The sequence below is a fragment of the Maylandia zebra genome, linkage group LG15 (assembly GCF_041146795.1).
Source record: "Maylandia zebra isolate NMK-2024a linkage group LG15, Mzebra_GT3a, whole genome shotgun sequence".
In the NCBI taxonomy this organism is placed as follows: Eukaryota; Metazoa; Chordata; class Actinopteri; order Cichliformes; family Cichlidae; genus Maylandia; species Maylandia zebra.
In genome coordinates this window covers 14677019-14696842 of record NC_135181.1, presented here as the reverse complement: position 1 = coordinate 14696842, position 19824 = coordinate 14677019, and the positions used below count along the sequence as shown (strand labels likewise).

At 38.3% G+C, this 19824-nt stretch overlaps 1 protein-coding gene across 1 annotated transcript in view; it reads right to left on the bottom strand.

Annotated features, from left to right (window-relative positions):
* ppp2r5a (protein phosphatase 2, regulatory subunit B', alpha isoform) overlaps positions 1-19075 on the bottom strand; it is a 59773-nt gene extending 40698 nt beyond the window's left edge. Inside the window, exon 1 of the mRNA XM_004550421.2 lies at positions 18052-19075. Coding sequence (XP_004550478.1) covers positions 18052-18199 — 148 coding nt within the window. The 5' untranslated portion in view covers positions 18200-19075. The remainder of the gene's footprint in view (positions 1-18051) is intronic.
* Positions 19076-19824: the final 749 nt, after the last annotated feature.

Below are 19824 nucleotides of genomic sequence, written 5' to 3'. Positions count from 1 at the left end.
TTAACATTTTAACTTTGCATTTTCACTAGCATTAGTAATTTAAGGTCTCATAGTGGTTTCGCCACCAACCCCTGATGGTAAAGGCCCACCCCTCTTTTCACACCTTGGCTGTTAATGATGAAACATTAATAGTAGGTCAAGGGCTATCTCCAAAGGGGACACATCCACTAGAGTTTAAATACCTGGGACTGTCCACCTTACGTTTTTAGAAAAAAAAGGTGCCTCTTTGATGAGAGGTGAAATGTCTTTACAAACCTAAAGAAGCCGATTACATTTCTTTTTCAACCACTTGAGATGAGCATTTATTTTATTTTATTTTTATTTTTTTTTACACGGACTGAAATGAAATTTCTTGCTAGAATACTGTTTATGTTAAACAAACACATTACACAACATGTATGTCTGAAACCTTAGTATGTGATCATGCTGCTTAATATTATAGCATTCAAATAATGTGGCAGTGACGTCAATGTCAGAGACATTGTAGAAAGCAACCAAACAGCTGGTGCAGTTTGCAAGATGTAAATATGTAACAAAAATATTTCAATTGAGACTTGGACTAATTTTGTATCATAAAATTTAGAGCTAATTACTTCAAAATTAGTAATGGTACTGTTGGGTACTTAAATCCATGTTTAGGTACCAGTTCAGAAATGGAAACTACCCAACACAAGTCAGCATATCTCACTAGACACAACTGTGACAAACACATGCACAATTTAAAACAAAACAAAAAAAAATTAATGGACTTAAACATAAAAAAAAACCAAAAAACAAACAAACATTTGATTATTAATCATTTATCTATTATTTGTGGTAGGCTGGGGGTACAGTATTTGTCAGTAAGACGATGTAATTCATTTTTAAGGCCAACATACAGGAAAAAGACCAAAATTTAAACCTTACTCTTGCCCAGTGGTCCAGACTGAACATATGAGCGGGGCAGTTCTGTGCCCCAGGCAGCATGTGTGACAGGCACACTATAAGGACACATCGCCATTGTCAACATGGAACAATCATCATGATGGTACAAACACTGGGAGTCCCCAAATATATTTACATCAACTCCTTAAGAACCCTTTACACTAATACTTGGGCTTTTGATGCCCATCAACACTTCACAGAAATAAAGCTTAGTGGAAAGACACCAAAACAAACTGAGGCAAGGAATGCAGGTCAGGTGACCTCTGAAGTGACAGATTAGTCCTCAAGTTCTATCCTGAGACCCTAGATGTGAAATTATCTTGGCAATGCTCCAGAAGCCCATTTGAACCTAGACATAGGTTTTTTTGTTGTTGTTGTTTTGTTTTGTTTTTTTAAAAACATACAAATTAATATTTTTCCCCAGCAGTCCATGTCTTACAGCTTAACATTTGATGATAAAGTTATTTTTAGTTAAATAAAGAAGGGGAAAAAAAAAATCTTCTTAGGATTAAGACTGGTGTGGTAAAATTACCAATTGATAACACAAACTGAACTGACATAACCTTTAGGCCCCTGAAAGCTCTCTGCCAATCCAGCTAGAGAATGTTCTGTACTCCATGTAACCTGGGACGCTCCACCAAAAAAGACATCTCACTTATATGAGTAGTAATAATAATTTCTACTCATGCATATTTCATTTTACATGGGATGCTTTCTGGGGGTTGAGACTGCTTTAAAAAAAAAAAAATCCTCCTTTCATGACAGGTTTTGAAAGAATTTCAGTCTAAGAATTGTTCAGAGAACCAGCTAATAATTCACAGTGTGAAGAGACAGTAAAAGCTTTTGAGTCTGCACATCTGCAGGTGCTCATTTATAATGAGCCCAGCATTAACTTTTACTGCTTAGGACTGCATTCCTGCCCATTATACAAGTACACAGTCTTTACAATGAAGATAAAATAAAGGGAAAGACATAAGAAGGCCTTCTATTCAATACACTAAAATATATTACTTTGAGTTTCATTTGCTTGAACATGTGCAGAATGTGAAATATGTGGGGAGGGGAAAACAAAAAACAAAGACCAAAGAACAGAAGTGAGAGTTAACTGAAGTCTGTTAATGCATGACAGGAGTGATGCCAGGTAGGTCACACTGCTGTTGCTGAACTGGTTGGATAGGATAGTACTGTACTGAAAGTACAATGCGATTTAAGAACAAGCCACCACATTTGTTTAGACTGCACATTAACATAATGTGGGCATAAATATGACCTCATGGCAGCCACAAGGCAGCTGAAGGAATCTCAGGAATAGTTTTAACTTAAACTACAAACCACAAACATGAGTAATGCAGAAAAATTTATCCTCACACTATTAATGTTTTTTCTGCAAGTACATAAGGAGGGCTGAAATTTGGTGCATTTTAATTCAAAGCATTTTTGATTCCTCATAATTTCATAAATTCAGCAGGTGAGGGTGAGGTAGGAAATTTTCACAGGACACCTGCAGAAAAAAGACCTGTAGTATTGTTTTTTTGAACAACAGGTGGATAGTAGCTACTTGTTAAATAAGCATGTTTTCCTATGTGTGATTAATTGGATTTTACAGACCGTGCCTGAAAGAACTCAATAATAAACAAAGTAAACAAACAAACAAACAAGAAAGCCTCTTCTCTTAAAAACAAAAACAAAACAAACCCCTGCACTACAGTTTAGGGTTTGCAGAATTGCATCTGAACAAACAACAAAACATCTGGAACGATGGCCTTCCCACAGATGAGATCAAAGTGGAGATGCCTGCCCATGTGTCACAGGACCACATTTGATGAAAACCAAGCACAGCATATCAGCACAAATACCTCATACCAACTATCAGCATGGAGGTAGAAGGGTGATGCTTTGGGCTTGTTTTTCCAGCTACAGGACCTGGTCACCTTGCAGTCACAGAGTTGACCATGAACTCCCCTGTGTACCAAACTATTCTACTATAAGGAGTAGGAGATCTGTTGATCTGTTTGACAACTAAAACTTGGCTGAAACTGGCTCAAATAACAGAAGCCTGGTCCCAGGCAGCAAATCTACAAAAGAATGGCCAAATCATTTTCCGTATAACTACGTTATTGTTGCTAAAGGACGTTCTACAAGCAACTGAATCATGAGATAATTGGTTTTTGACAGGACTGCATAGAGTACAGTGAGAACTTTTTCACAACTGTATACATTTATTTAATTTGCAGTACAAGTCAACATTTATCATTCTTCATTTAGAAGCAAAGTAGAATTGTGGTTTGTTAAAGTATGAACCATTTTGTTCTTTTTCAAATAATAAGCACTTTGTTAGATTTCACTTTGCGGTTTGCTAGAAGGGTGGATTTGTGTGTACTGTGATCAAAGAGAAAGAGGGAAAAAGCAACATGCCTCAGAGTCAAAGGAATGGATAATGGTGCAAATCTAGCCACCAGGGTAAGCTTTATTCATTATATACTAATGATTTTCACTCAGTGTGCTGTATTAAGGAAAATGACCTTGGGAAAGTCACATGATAAGTAAGTAGATGTGAAGTTTCCCCCTTTTAGTAATTACGGTCCAAACAAAGTCTCTAATAAAAAAGTACAATATACTGGCATAAGTGATCAAACACTAAAGTGTAATCAAGCATTATATTAATAGGGCAAGCAATCAGAACAGCACAGGAAGCTGAATGCTCTGTCACCAGAAGAATGCTAGTAAGTAACAGCTGAGGCTAACGGGTCTGTTTACAAAATGTATGCAGGTTAATCAGCCATCATTCAGTTATTTGAGATCGTGCTGAGCTAGACTGTGAAAGTTGGCTGCTGAATTCTGTTTGTATTTGTATTTATGAATGCAACTTTTATTGGTTGTCGACTTCAGGTCCAAACCAGTAAAATAAACTATTTAACAAGTTCTGTTTATCAGTTTATTACAAGTATATTAAATACTAAAACCAGTGCCCAATGTTGATTTAAAATTGAGACAAGAACTAAAACTGCTATGGCAGAAAGCCAGAACTCCTCTGTCCACAAATGAGAAGTTTGGTTCTATTTTAATCTTTACACTGCCGCACCATTTCCAGCCCGTAACGGACAAAGTGCCTTCTTACTACCTCTTCACGACCTCTGGGTTATTCTGAAATTTGAGCATGTACTACAGCTGCTGAGAAAGCTGAATGTCAGATGATCTGGCTGAAGGAGGTTAGGGCTGTGCACAGAGAAAGGGTGAACAAAACAGGCAGCGTATTCCCTTTTCTGCCTCAGCTGCTAAACTACAACACAACTTGGTGTTCTTTCATGTCACTCTAAAGGGCCCCAGTTACAGTTGCTTTTAAGACAATGAGAAGCTAACACAATATGCTAGAGTGTGTGATGTTTTCAGGAGGGGAGGTGTGCACTACTGGTTCTGACTAGTGGAAATGTTCTGTGTGGTTTAGAGGGAGCTCCCTGGATAGAGCGTGCAGGAGGAAGCACGTTTACAACCAGTGAATGCAGAATCTGCACACTCTTTGCACATCAACTCAAACCACAATCACAGATTTTTCAGTGGGGAACTGGTAGATTTAAACCTACCCAATGTCTGATAGACCTGCATCAGACATCTGCATTCTCACAAATGCAGTGTATAACTTTTCACAAGCCTTCAAGTACCTTTTTTAAAAAATAAAACTTGCCTTTGATTACTATACACAGTCATGTAAAAAGAAGTAAGTTTAATTGAGTTTCTACTAGAGCTGGGCGATAGAACGATAACGATATGTATCGCGATATAACTTTTACTCGATAGAGAAATTAAGCTATCGCGATAGACCTCGCCGCTCTTGTCCTCTTTAAAAAAAAAAAAAAAAAAAAAAAAAAAAAAAGGTCAGCCAATCCAAATTAAGTAGCGCAGAGCCGAACCAATCACAGCCACAGCGTCACGTCGCGTGACTTGTTACGTACAGCACAAGTGCCAAGCCGCACGTGTGTTTGTTTGGGAAGCAGCCAGCGGGTAATGGAGGAAATGAGTGTGCCGACTAGAAAAATCAACCGAGCGTGACCGAAGAGAAAACAGATGATGGTTCCAATGCCGGAGAGATTGTCGAACGGAAGAGCCATAGAAGTTCCGTAGTGTGAAGGTATTTCGGCTATTTCAAGTCTGACAAAAAACAGAGTAGCGTGCACTGTAAATTGTGCCGAAAACAAGTCTGGAAATACAATAAACTGGTGCATGCGTCACACTGTGCACCACGTTATTGTTTCGGTGAAATGAATTTCTACAATACTGTTAATTCTACTCTCTGCAGTGTTTAAATGCTTACATATACACACAGTTACTGTCCGTCCACACATACGACTCGGTTCTGCTTCTATGCCCCAGCTTTGTTTACTTTTTCCCACCGAGGCTTCTAGACTTCTGATTGGCCAACATTTCTGCACGGTTAGGAATCTAGCGCCACCTGCTGCTTTGGCATGTTCATAGCAGCGTTTTCCTTCATTTCTGCCTTTATGTGTGGACGGGATTATTTTTTAAAACGAAAACGGAAAATCTCTGTTTTCAAAAATACCCGTGTACGTGTGGACGTAGCCTCAGTCTCTAACTGGAAGCGCTAATTCGTCATTCGGCTTTTGTCAGACTAAAGTAACTGTTAAAACTGTTTGAAAAGCTCAGCTATACAACAAGGAGAGATTGAGAATTTCCTTTTAGTTCTCAGTTTATTTGATATTGACAAAAGTTAGTCAGTTTTGTCTGTTCTTCTGTAAAACAAACTAAGATTTATTTTTAGAATTAATATTTTGTTTCTAAGTGGAATTGACAATTTAGTCTGTTTCGTTTGTTCTATTTTGAAACTTAAACGCTTTAGCGGCTGCCTTTTGTGTAGTTTGCAATATTTGCCTTTATTTATCTGAAAAAGTCTCATGTTCCTTAAGTACATCTACCCTGTTGAACTTATTATGGGAAATAAATATTTAAATAAAAACAAGCTGCTGATTATTTCACATTTTACTTGTGAGCAACGGCACATTTAAATCTTACAAATTCTTACAAGTTATTTGGCTTATATCGTGATAGATATCGTTATCGCCTGAAATGAAAAAAACATATAGTGATATGAAAAAATCTCATATCGCCCAGCTCTAGTTTCTACAGTGGATTTTCTTATGTGCTCAGTTTAGTTTCTACTGGATGCTTATTTTTATTTTAATAATACAGACTTGTTTGGGGGGCTTTACTGATTACAGATAACAAAACAAGCATAACACTTAAGACTCAGTCTCATTTACAGTAAATATAAGCGCCAATACCTTTTTGTTTGATGCACTGACAAATATGTCAGAACATTTTTTTTCCCTTTTAGTTTCCGTACTGGGTCTGCAGCTTTCCTTTAGTTTTACTTCTCTTTTTTCCCAAAATATATATATTTTTCCATATATGGTTATAATATGATTTCTAATTTTTTTTTTATATTTTTATTTATAATAGAGAAGGGTATTTGTCTGTAGTAAAATTTGGGAAGTTCAGATCAAATATTACAATAAATACTTTTTTTTTTTTTTTTAAACTTCATCATATGTTGAAACCCACTTCTCGGGAAATAATTTAACCAAAGCCGTCTGATGCTGGTTGTGTTGACAAATTTGACCAAAACTTACATTTCCTGTACCATTTTTAAGTTAGATTAACTAAAACATACATAAACTAACTTAACTTACTAAAGTAAGTTGAAATTCTATTTTTTGTTGTTGTGGTTAAAGTTAATAGCTTTGACACAGACTCATATAAATTGCATATTTAACACCCATTCCGAATGTTATCTATGCATGGTATTTAGCACAATATTGCACATCACATGTTGAAATAAAAACAATAAAACAATGAAATCCTAACCTACCAGAGGCAACAATTATAGCAACAACTGACACCTCAGCCAAACACAAAGATTTGTCCCTGTGTTTCCTAGGAAATTATTTATCGATTTGTTATCCGCTGGCAGATATGATGGAAACTGCCTGTGTGGGACAACTGTCAATCGATGGGGGTTAACAGAGTCCACTCCCCCCCTGTTTAATGTAACATTTACATGAACATCCAATCCAACATCTTAATATTTGCTGATGTTTAGAAAAAAAAGGTTTGGGAAAATGTCTGAGATTGTTGACGCTACAGGAGGTTTTACAAGATTTTATCCTACACATTTATTCACTGTGAACTGTGGATAAAGATCAAACCACATTTTATCAATACTGAACAAAGAAATCTCGATCATTGCGAAGGTCTCACCCATCCACTTCTACCAACTATTTGGGTGCAAGTTGTGGGTGCAGCAATCTAAGCGCGGACACCCAGACCTCGCTCTCCCTAACCACCTCCTCTAGGGACACGAAACTATTCCTAAGCCAGCTGAGAGATGTACAGTCTTAGCTGTTTCCTGGGTCTGTCCCAAGATGTCAAACACCTCATCTATGATCCATCCTGGTCAGATGCCTGTACCATCTCAATGGACTCCTTTGATTGTGGAGGAGTAGCTGATCTCTACTATTACTCTGGCCTGCTAACAAATGACCAAGCTCCTCGCCTTATCTATAAGAGCCCAGACATCCTTCAGAGGAAGCTCATTTTCTGTGCTAGTATCCTAAGCTAGAGGAGAGGAAAACATATGGACACAACCTTATAATAAACTAAGGGTCAATTACAGCACAGAACATTTAATACTTAAAAGCTACTATAATTTAGCGCATGCTTTAAAAAAAAAAAAAAAGAAAGAAAGAAAATAGTCTGGGTACAGCCCATTTGCCTCAATTACACACATTTTCCTCACTTAAACAAAGTTTAGCATCTTATGATGGGTTCGCCAAAGTGAAGTTTTCACACACTGCAATTACAAATTCAAAGCTTATGCAAAGATGCAGCACTGTGTCACAAAAGTCTATCAGCTGAGAGTCTTCCATAAAATGTTGATTTTCAAGACAATGACAATCAGACAAGGACAAGCTTACTGATGCTGTTTTCTTCCATTTCTCCATTTTTAAAAATGTTTTTAAAGACATTAAAAAAACAAAAAAAAAAAAAAACAGGAGCGCTGGGAAAATCTGAAAATATGTTACTACAACTTGTTGCCAGCTATCAGCTGCACTCTTCCTCCTTCTGTTTGCTCTTCTGAACAAACAGTTCTCAAAGATCCTCCAAGCAACTGTACTCTCATAAATAAAGCTAGGCAAAACTTTGCTTCCCATTTGGTGTGAACAAACCTTTAGTCACTTCCATTAAAGATACAAAACAAGACAAAAGGAAACAATTAGGCCTGTGCAATGTGAGGCAAATCTGTAATATGGGATAACAGTTGTTCAGTACTGCAATGATGAACCGATCAGCTATACAATTCCTATAACTTTTAGCTTTAAAAAAGGTCTTTTGCAATTTGTTTATTGTGCAAAATACAATTTAGAGAAGATTAGACTGATGAATATTTTCACAGATAAAAAGTCTGTCTCCTTCTGCTGGCTTTTTGTGATGCCAGCACATATGGATGAGCTGCAAATTTGATTTTAGAGCCATGTAGGATGACTTCTGGTTTCACATTTTAACCAAACATGTACTGTGGAAAAAGCTAATTTCCAGGGCTGATAAATGAAACAATAAAAAAAACCTATACATTCATCTTCTTTTAAAATAATACGGCAGACAGAAAGTGAGAAACAGATGCACAGCGCAACAGATTTTTCCATGTAGGAACAAGCCATGGACCACTGTGACTGTGCCACATTTAGGTTGCTGACAGAAAGACCCACACCACCCAAACGTAAAGTCAGATCTAGTTAGGAACCAAGGCTCAGCTGAAAATTTCACTCCAAGGACAGAAATATCAACCTAAATGTAGCAGCATGTATTTGGAAAGTAAAACATTTCCCTGGCTTGCTCTCAAGGCTTCTGGCTGCCATGGCAACAATGTTGGTCTGTGAATGACTCATCTTTTCAGTGTCTATCACACAACAGGAGCTGTAAGCACTCCAGCCTCTCCACTGCAGGAGGGAAGAAGCATCTTTGCAGGCTACTATCTTTTAGCACCTGATAAAGCTGGCTGCAAAAATTTCCATTCTTAGAGTTACTCCAGAAACCAGAAATAGTGCAGATAAAACCATTGTGACTCATTAAAAGTAGGTGCAGTTTGTGCAAAATGATGTAAGGATTTCTATGTTGTGCCAATTAAAAACATTTTTTTTCTGCAAGTTAACACTGTACTTGTGATTTTTGGCTTTCAGGCAACTGAATAAACCAACACTCTTATCCAATTAAAGATAGTTCGAGGTTGACTGGCAAAAATGATAATTTCATAAACACCTCAATGTACAGTATACTGACAGCTCTTCTAGTGTACTGAGCCTATATGTAACCACAACACAGACTCTGTTCTGTAAATGAATCATGACTCACACAACTGAGTGCTACCAGGCAACAGATGGCTAATCAATAAGTGTAAACATGCTAGAAAAATTGTGGTTACTCTTGCAAACTTCCCCAAGTTGCATGTATGAGCAGACATGGGAGTGTTTGGGTGATATTTATTAATCTGGCAATGATGCCTTAATATGCACGGGTAGTACTTAAAGTGCTCAGAAGACTACTACTCTTTGATCTGATCTGGAAATTTGCTGCAAGGAGAAGGGTCACTCACAAAGGATGTGGATGACTTTAAAATATATAAAAAGTATAAAAACAAACAAACAAAAAACAAAGTAAAAATTTATGCAAATATTTTGTCCTAAATATATATATATATTCAACATTATGCACTCCACACTGTATATAAATGCCACTTGTTTTGCACATATTCAACTCTGTATATTTTATATATTTTATTATTATTATTATTTTATTTTTTTACTATTTAATTTGTAAAAATGTGTATACACACACACACACACACAGGAAAATATTTAGTATACACATCCAGAAATGCATACACTATTATATATTGTACATATATTTATTAGTTTCAGGTTGGCCATTCTTGTATTTTGCTCGTTTGTGTTGTTGTGTTTGCACATCTCTGTTGCTTGTGGGGCTCGCACACAAGAATTTCACTCGCATGTGCTGTGCCAGTGTGCCTGCACATGTGATGTGACAATAAAAAGTGATTTGATTTGTGATTTGATTTGATATATTTTCCTGTTGTTTCTGGTTCGGACTGACAAACTAAAGGACAAGCATGCTCCGTGGCAAACAGGCAGTAAGCATCCCCTGAAAAATCTTCCTTTCTGATACTTGATGTTTTATTCAGTCTCACCCAAACCAAGTCCATGAACTCAGTGGGGAGTGGGCCATTTTCCTACAAATTTTGGAACTTAGGACCTAAAATCCTTTTTTAAGACCACAGGTTATTGCCCTGTCATGCTCATCAAAAGAGGGAGCTTTGAGGCACAGTGTTGGTTTCACATTTTAGATCTAACGGCTATGCCCATCTTCTAGAATGTCTATGTGAGTGGTATTTGTGCAGCTTGTTATAGCACGATGTCACAAAAGTAGTCAAATGTATTTCCTAGTAAAAAATTGAACTGTACTCTTGTTTGAAGTGCTAGAACCTGCAGCCAGTAGAGAACTGATTCATGTGCTGCCATGCCGAGCTCACAGAGGGCAAGACCACCACCTGAAATCAAAGTCTGTCTAAAAGCCCCTGGAGAGACAAGCAAATATAATGCTCCATAATTTGCCTGTGACAACATACTTGGAAATTAAAATGTTTGCATGCATTATTTAGACTGCTTCTACCTACTTTCAACCACACATACACACACACATGCAGAGATGCCCCAAAGAGAAATACTGTAATTGGTTAGTCTCAGAGTCACATGGTGCTGCACTGACGAAGTATATACACAATATTAGCAAAACGGCTGATGGTTTTAAATACAATTATTGACAAGCTGTTAACATAAGCATTAAATATACTGGCATTATATTTCACAAGTTCAATAATTCCTGATTTCTGTAGCAATACGATTTTTTTAAGATCCCGCAGCATTTGCGTATGAATGTATTTCCATCTAAATATCATTGCTTTGTTTCCCTTAGCTGTTACATTTATCAGCTTTTTTGTACTCTTTTATACTGACCCACTTAAATAAAAAAGGTAACTTCATACTTTGAGTAGATCGTGTGCTTAAGTCCTTCCCAATAAATAATTGAAACACTAACGCTTATTAGAAAGGAAAAGTGTGCTTGTAGAAACTCTTTATACTCATTTTCCTACAAAATACAAATAGAAATAAGATTTTGGGGGGAGGCAAAGCAGGGCACAATAACCCAAATGAGCAGGTCAAACATCTGCAAACCCATTACGGAAAGGAAAAAAAAAAAAAAAAGAATTAAAAAAAAGATTTTCTCATCTATCTGCCAGCAGTTGCCACAAACATGAGGTACAAATCACCCTCCAGCTTTCAGTGGAAGAACGCTGGATAATTTGCCTGTCACTTCCACCCTTGTCAAACCAGCATCTGTCATGTTGTTTCAAGTCAGTTTGTGCACATTGCTGTGGTGCAGTGCTCAAATCCTTCCCAAAGCCCCCATCTTTTTGATCATCTGCTTTCCAGATGCACCATAACAATAAAATATATTTTCAAAATCTACAAAGCCTTTTTTGCTGTTGTATAACTATAGTCAGCATTAATACCAACACATTTTATTGCCAGCATTTAAGAAGTTGCATCATGTTGAAAAGTTGCAACTACTTGATCAGGCAAGTCTGCTCCTTCCTTTAGTATCGACAAAAAATGATCATTTGATATGACTTGCTGAAGTTATAAGTGAAAGAAACTTGACAATTAAAATCCTGTCATCAGTTCTTTGATCACAACAGTGATAATTTCTCATATCACCATTATAAAGCTCATTAACTCGTCATTAACTGTCTGTATTTATATAAGTCAGACAATTTCCTGCACAAAGTAAATGTACACATTGTTATGGATGAAACTCACTCTGCAACCAAGTGTGTGTATGCAAGTAGGATTTGTTTTACCTGCCGGTTAAAGGTAAACAACCAACAAGTAGGGCTGGGCCATAATATAGTGTTCACTGTTTTTTGTAAAACATGCAAGCAGGGCGTTGTTATTGCCGTATTTGTCGCACTAAGGTGTTCATAAATCTGGGAGTAATCTGGGTCCAAAAACTCAGTCCGCTTCAGGTCCCAAAGTCAAAACGAACACTGCAGCACACTGAGAGTTAAAAACTGTCTAAATTCTTTCATCTTTAATAAAACAATCAGCATTGCTGCTTTACCAAGTGTAATAATTAAGTTTAACATCCAGGGATCCATGAAAACAGAATTTATTACATTTAAGTTAAATGTAATAAATTCTGTTTCCTGCTAACTTCTAACTCCGTTAAATGATTTAACGGAGTTAGAAGTTAGCAGGAAGTTAGCTCGCTAGTTTCGCTAGTTACCTAAGCATGATATAGCATGTTCTGACTGAGAGATTTCTGATAAAAATTTAAACTTACAGCTCTGCTATCACTTCCAATATAAATGAAGATAGAAAATTAAACAGCAGTGATGTTTGTAGGGTTACTGAAGTTGGGCTAGGTGGTATATACCGTAATGATGTGCTACGTCAGCGGTCCCCAACCCCCGGGCTTTGGACCGGTACCGGTCCGTAAGTCGTTTGGTACCGGGCCACGAGAGTTGAGGCTCAGGTGTGAAATGTATGGTTTTCAGGGTTTTTAATCGGTTTTGAGCGTTATTTTGTTATCGTTTTTATCTTTAACTCGGTTTTCCTGGGTCTTTTCACGTGTGTTATGAATAAATCTTCTTTTTTACGGTACCGGTACTAGTTTTATTTTGTTGTATTTATCCGCAACACCTTAAAGGCCGGTCCGTGAAAATATTGTCGGGCATGAACCGGTCCGTGGCGCGAAAAAGGTTGGGGACCGCTGTGCTACGTGATCGCTAGTGACATAGCTTTGTTAGCATAACATAAACAGTGAAGCTAACACTTTTCCACTCGATAAAAGTTAACGTGAGGGTTCCTGATGGTTAGAGACAAATGCAATCGCATGGCAGGATGCTGTAAACAGACCAAACTTCAGTCAGGAGAACAACTGAGATAATCCATCCACAATACGAAGTTAGTCATTAATATACTGCAACAACATGGTAATAGAGCAGCTGTGACAGAATACAGCATTAATGAATCAATGGTACAGAAGTGCAGGAAGCAAGAAGAATGAGTTGAATAAAGTTTGATTTATCTGACTGCTTTGTTTCGCTTAATGTGCCTTATAATCCCGTGCACCTTATGGTCCGAAATACACGTATTTGACTTTTTTATTTGTTTCTATCATATATACAAATTAGATGCACACTAATCACATATATGATTCCAATCTGTAAATCCAATGAGCATATCCTGACATGCTACAAAACAATATGATACTATACAGGATAACTCGCCGGGTTGTTGATAATATGGGTTTACCACAAGCTTTTGACACAGAAGAAATCATGGATAAAAGCTCAGCTTGGTATCAAAATGTAGGTAAAACAACTAGCCCTTGTTATATGCTAGGGCTGCACGATTTTGCATAAAATGAGAATCATGATTTTTTGGCTTAGAATTGAAATCACGATTCTCTCACGATTTTCTTTTCCAGTATAAATATTTATTGCACTTATTAACTGCACATCAACTTCGTAACAGTTGAAACTGAACATAAAAACAATAAATAAACATAAAAACAACAAATGTCTCACGTTTTGTTGTTGCCGCAAAATGTTGTACTGCTTGAAATTTCGTCTCCACCGTTGCTTGACACTGCGTGTATAGAGCAGGTAGTGCAACAATAGAAAAATAGTTGGGGGACGGCACTGTGTAGCGTTTGTCTAGGCCGGGTGTTGATCATTTTCCTAAATCCCTCGTTTTGCACAGTGTTGATGGGAGCCATATCTTTGGTCAGGTAAGTAATAGCCTCCGTAATTTCTTTGAGTTCGACGTGTATAGGGAAGCGCTATATAAGGTTCCCGTTATTGGTGTTTGGGTGGTTGACCGGAACGGATTTTCTCCTGTCACTTTCTCGTCATCCCTGACGTGCTCTCCGTTGTTTTTTCCCCTGCTAATTTTAACATCACACGGCACAGCTTCTGTGTCACGTGGTATAAGGCTCCGCCCTTGTCATTTGTTGAGCAGGAAGAGTGAGCGCTTTTTTTCATGCAGAGTACGTCCCGGATCAAAATGTGGTACAATCGTCGTCGTAGGTTTTTTTTTTTGTTTTGTTTTTTAAATCGTTGTCATTTGGAAATGAGATCGCACATAAGTATGAATCGAGATCGCGATTTTCTAACGATTAATCGTGCAGCCCTATTATATGCTATAACTTGTTTTGATCAGCCTCTAAACTACATGGTACTATAGCCCAAGAACGTTTACCCAAAATGCAGTTTTTCAAGTTTGCTTCAGTGAAACCTCAGGAAACAGAGCAAACATCCATGTTACCAGTGCTTGCTTCTGTTACCCTGTGTCACAGATATTACATCGGTCCATTGGCACTGCTATATATTGACTTCAGATTGTGAGACTTGAAGTTAATGTAAAATTAATTTTCTTGCAATTTGTAAATGTAAATGTATTTTTAGTTGCAAGAATTTCACATGTCTACTCCTTGTATATAAAGACTTTTAAATCAGACCTATGTATTTTGAGGACCTGTAGTTTCCATATTATAAAAAGGTAAAACTTTGGTATATTTAGTAAAGCCTTAAATTTACCATACAATATAAATACACACCTAATTCTGAAGGGGTCAGGTGAGAACACTTCCTAAAAAACAACATTGCAAAGTCTACACAAGTACAACTGGTAGGCATGTAACATAACAAACACAACCAGGCCTCCACCCCACATGCCTGTCTCCACCTAAAACACACAAACAACAGACTCCAGGAGGTTTTATACCAGCCTCCCGTGTTTCAACCAAGCAGTGTCACATTTCGCTTGATGATCACATTTTGCTGTCTTGCATTATCTCCTGCGCAGTCAGAGGCTGTGCTTACTGGCTGTCACTGACATGAGAATGAGACAAGTACAAAACAAACGTCATGGCATGTAACAGGTGGTTCTTGCTTTCTCTGGTCCTTTCAGCCTTGTGAAGCATCACAGGAGACAAACTGCAGCACTGAGCTTTAAATATTGAGCTTGGTTCAGTAAAGTATGGGAGTGTGTATGGGACTCCCTGCCTCATCCTTATTTGTTAAGTATTGCAGCAATTCTGCCTCTAGCAAAAGAGTTATATTTCAGTATGTTTGGACTAGGAATCCCTTTACAATAGCTCACTATGTAAACTTCTCAGTGTGAAAAGAAAAAAGATTACAGCTTTGACAAAGTTGTCTTCTCTATTAAGAGCCTGTACCATTAACAACATACAGGAGACAACAGAAGCAAACATTTTATGGCTTAGCGGTGTCAAAGGTGTCCAAAAACTATGCTCCAATATTAATTTTAAAACATGCATAATAAAACCACTCAAATATGCATTTCCCCTCATCAGGTCTAATCACAGGGGAGCTTTTAGATACAAGCTGCAACCATTAAGCTCACATAAACAGTATAATTAGTTTCTGTTAACTGTTATTTACACACAAAACAGCCTGGAAGAGTTGGTGCCATTAGACAACTGTTATGGCTCACTAACATTTACCTTTACTTGTTCAGCCAATATCCACCCACTTACGTCCACTCATTAAGCTACGCTAAATCATTCACCCGTCTCCTTACACTGATAGCTGTGTGTCTGAAGCAGAGCTGCACCTAGCCCTATGCCACATAGCTGGTCTGACTTTGACAACACAATATTGCTCACAGATAAGTTGGGTCTTACAACTTTTCAGGTGGTTATCCAGATTCCCTTTCTGTGTCCTTTGGGTGACAGTCACTGGTTGTGGGAGGAAGTTGATTCTTAATTTTCTCAAGTAAATTTTAAATTACTGATTTCATAATCAAAACTAAAATATTTACTGACAACCACACAGTCTGTAGTGCCAAACTGCTGTCACTTTTTTGTTGGGTTGCACAGAGATATCAAGTCAATATCTGTATGGGCCAGGAACATCCTTGCTTACCAATTGGTATATCAAATAAGATGGTATTTACCTTAACAATCCTTGGGAAATATTCATGCTCTCTCTATAAATGGCACAGACAATTCAAAACTTACCACAGCCTACACTTCTCTCCAACCAGATTATTCAAAAGCACTTCACCGCTGTGTGTGAAATGTCCAACTGAGCAATGAAATCCATCTCATCAGTTTGTGCAGTGTAACAGATTACAGATTTTGGGGGGTTCATGTATTTGAGCTACTTATCAAGGCGTTTACCAGGGTGCTTCCTTTTGCTCCTCTTACAGCACTGTTTGGGGTGGTTGATTTGAATAGCGTGAAGTGTCGTTGTGAAGCTCAGGCTTTATAGACAATGTTAGCAAGAAAAATTGTGCTACAATCTTAAAAGTCTGAGATACATCCAACTTACCAGTTTGGTGGCTGAAGGAATTAGAAAATGCGCTACACCCGTGTCAAACAAAGCAGGTCTCCTTCAGAAAATCTGGCTACCAGTCATCAGCTTGATTGAAAAACTGAATCTTTATTGCTTTTATAAATTACAATATAAAATGTCCTACTGTAATATCAACCCCTGCAACACAAAATAATAAAGTTAATTTAGTCTGTTTTTAAGCTTCTGGTATTATTCTTTTTCATATTTTTAAGAATTTGAAAACTTATAAACAGATATTTTAAATTATTATATTTGTTTATCAAATGGGCAGAGATAACAGGAAAAAAAAACCCATAAAATTCTGTTAAGTCAGGCAAGACAAACTCTTACCCATCAAAGGCCAATTCTGAGGCAAGGGTGACCGTGGCTCAGAATGGGCCAGAATGGGTTGGGAAGCGCATCTGTAACCGGAAGGTCGCCAGTTCGATCCCTGGGCTCTCTGTCCTGGTCATTGTGTCCCTGGGCAAGACACTTTACCCCACCGCCTACTGGTGTTGGCCAGAGGGGCCGATGGCACGATATGGCAGCCTCTCTTCTGTCAGTCTGCCCCAGGGCAGCTGTGGCTACGACTGTAGCTTGCCTCCACCAGTGTGTGAATGTGAGAGTGAATGAATAGTGGAATTGCAAAGCGCTATATAAATGCAATCAATTATCATTATTATTATTATTATTATTATTATTGTGAACCAGCTGCCTACAAGCTTGAAAATGCAATGCATGAAGGTAACTGGACTTCTTTAGGTTTTTGAGGACAAAAGGGTTATTGACCCACTATTGATCATGTCAGTCAACGTGATGCTCAGAATCAGCTCCAAAGGGGATAGTCCCCACTAGGGTTTAATTACCCAGGACTCGTTGTTTTAGAACTGAAGAAGCCTCTTGGATGGAAGCCGAAACCTCTTCAGAAACCTAAAGAAGTCGAGATGCCTTCTTTTTCAAACCCTCAAGACTACCGTGGCCTGGTTTACTGAGACCCTACACAGACCGTGCTTGCCAAAAAATAAAATAAAACGGTAGAGTGATGAAGAGCTGTACTGGCTGGACTTTAAAAAAAGGAAACTATTTTTTTGTGTGTGTACAAGACAAGGAATAAACACTAAAATCGTGACAAATCAAAAACTTATATCAAAGCCAAATTGAATTTTCCAATCAGTGCATCAGGTGTAGAGACACTGATCCTTCAAAACACCTTGACGCAAATACATAAATCCTTCTTAGCCACTAGAACAACATGGCTCTGGGGATGTGCATTTGTCATTACACAACATCCAGCAAGGACAAAACAAAAAACAAAACAATGGGTCAAGAGATGTTAATACAACTACTGACAAAACTGTCCAAGAATACAAAACCAATGTAACATACTTTGGCACAGAGCCTTTTCAAACACCCTTTGGTCAACTCTTACAAGCTGCTTGCAAGTGTTAATAGGTGTGCATTATTTTTTGGCAGGTTTCTGAATACAGGCCAGCTTTAAAATGTGTAATGCATTTCTGGCTGCATGCACAGTGTACCTGCAGTGGATCCGGCAGTGTACACACACACAGCGGTCATGACAGGCAGACTATTTTAAGCGGCGGACCCCTTCATCCTCTTACCTTTGAGCTGCGGCAGCGGGGAGAGCTCGACCGGAGCGGTGTGAGTGCGATACTGAGAGGAGCCCTGGGATTTTCTCTGCTTCTGTGCCTTCCTCATGGACTTCCTCGTAAACCCATCCACTTTCTCTGATGCGGAGATGGCCGACATTTTGATGCATAAAATAAAAAAAAACTACCTTGACACTTTTTGCACTGTATCTCCTAGGTCATACGAAAAGCTTCCTTCCCCTTTTCACATCAGAAGGTTTGTGTTATTTTTGTATGATCCAACATGGTCGGTCGGTACGGAGGTTAAGCTGTGCCCAAAGACTGCATCATTATCTTGCTCTATGAAATACGGAGGAGGGGGATAGTCTTCAAAATACGAAAAAATACGAATTTAGTCACACGACACCGCCCACACTACACAGCACGGAGCGACCAACACGACAAGAATAAGCTCCTAAATTTCTGACATTATTTTTACTGCTGCATTGTGATCGAAAAACGTCTACCTGTTGCAAAACATAAGAGAGGCATTGCCGGATTGAAGCTGTCTACAGTAGACCTAAGCTGACAGTTAGCTAGCCTGCTAAAATTAGCTGACGGTTACAACAATTTGCACCGCTGCTGAGGTGGGGGAAAAGTTACCAAAGAAAGTTGCCCCGTTAATTTTTTGCAGCTCTTCGGTAAAACACACAGTCCGCGTCTTCGAGCACTGGTTTAATCCTAGACAGAATTCTGCTGAGTGTGTTTTTGAGAGAAAAAAATTTATCCGCGATCGATGAAGTTAAATTTCGCTCGTCGACTCATTTAGCGCTTGAAAGTTAGCCTCATCCACCTAAGAGAAACTTCACCTTTCGCCACACTTCCGAATGAATAGTGTGAGACTGTTTCGCTAGCACGACCTCGATAAAGACCGAGTATTGTCAAAAACAGCAAATTACTGGATGTCGAGCTGAGGCAGGCAGCCGTAAACACTCCCAGCGAAGCCGCTCCGTCACTGTGTGTCTGTGAGCTTGACTGCGGAGCGCTGACGGGGGCACGTCACTGATTGACGTTGCTAACAGCCAATCAGAGGCGAAAATTTCAAAAAACTAGAACTTTTTAAACCAATCGAGCCGCGCAGAAAGCGGGACTTGAACATGTGACATGTGAAAACAAATAGGTGATGCGGTACAGGCAGTAGCGTTAAACAAAAACTGACACACGTCTCGTAGCAATACATTTAAAATAATAATAAGATAATATAATAAGAGTTCCATTTGTCGCCGTGTGTTTCTTTGCGCTTTTTAAAGAAGTACCCCACTTATACTTTCAGTTTTTAGCCACAGATTGTTTTAGGATTTAAAAAAGAGATCCTGGGATATTGCATTTGGAAAAACTCCGATAACAAAGAGACTGAAGAAGTCACTTGGATGAGTGACGAAACGTTTCTCCCACCGAAAACTTATTAAAATATTTAAGTGTATATTTGAGCCTGTATGTACGCTCCTGACCCCCGAGAGAAAATCCAAAATAAATTCAACCATGTGCACCCTGGTCATTAAAGATGTATGCTGTTCAGTCATTCCACCCTGGAAAACTGATAATAACTGTATGTTATTCAGGAATTCACACACGCTTTGGCCCTGCCTGTATCACTCTCTAACTCAGGGGTGTCAAACTCAAATACACAGTGGGCCAAAATTCAAAACTGGAACAAAGTCGCGGGCTAACATTAATATTTATTGGAAAAAAAATCTTCCTCCAGATATAAGAATGAATCTTTTCTTATGGACTCAAATAAATTTT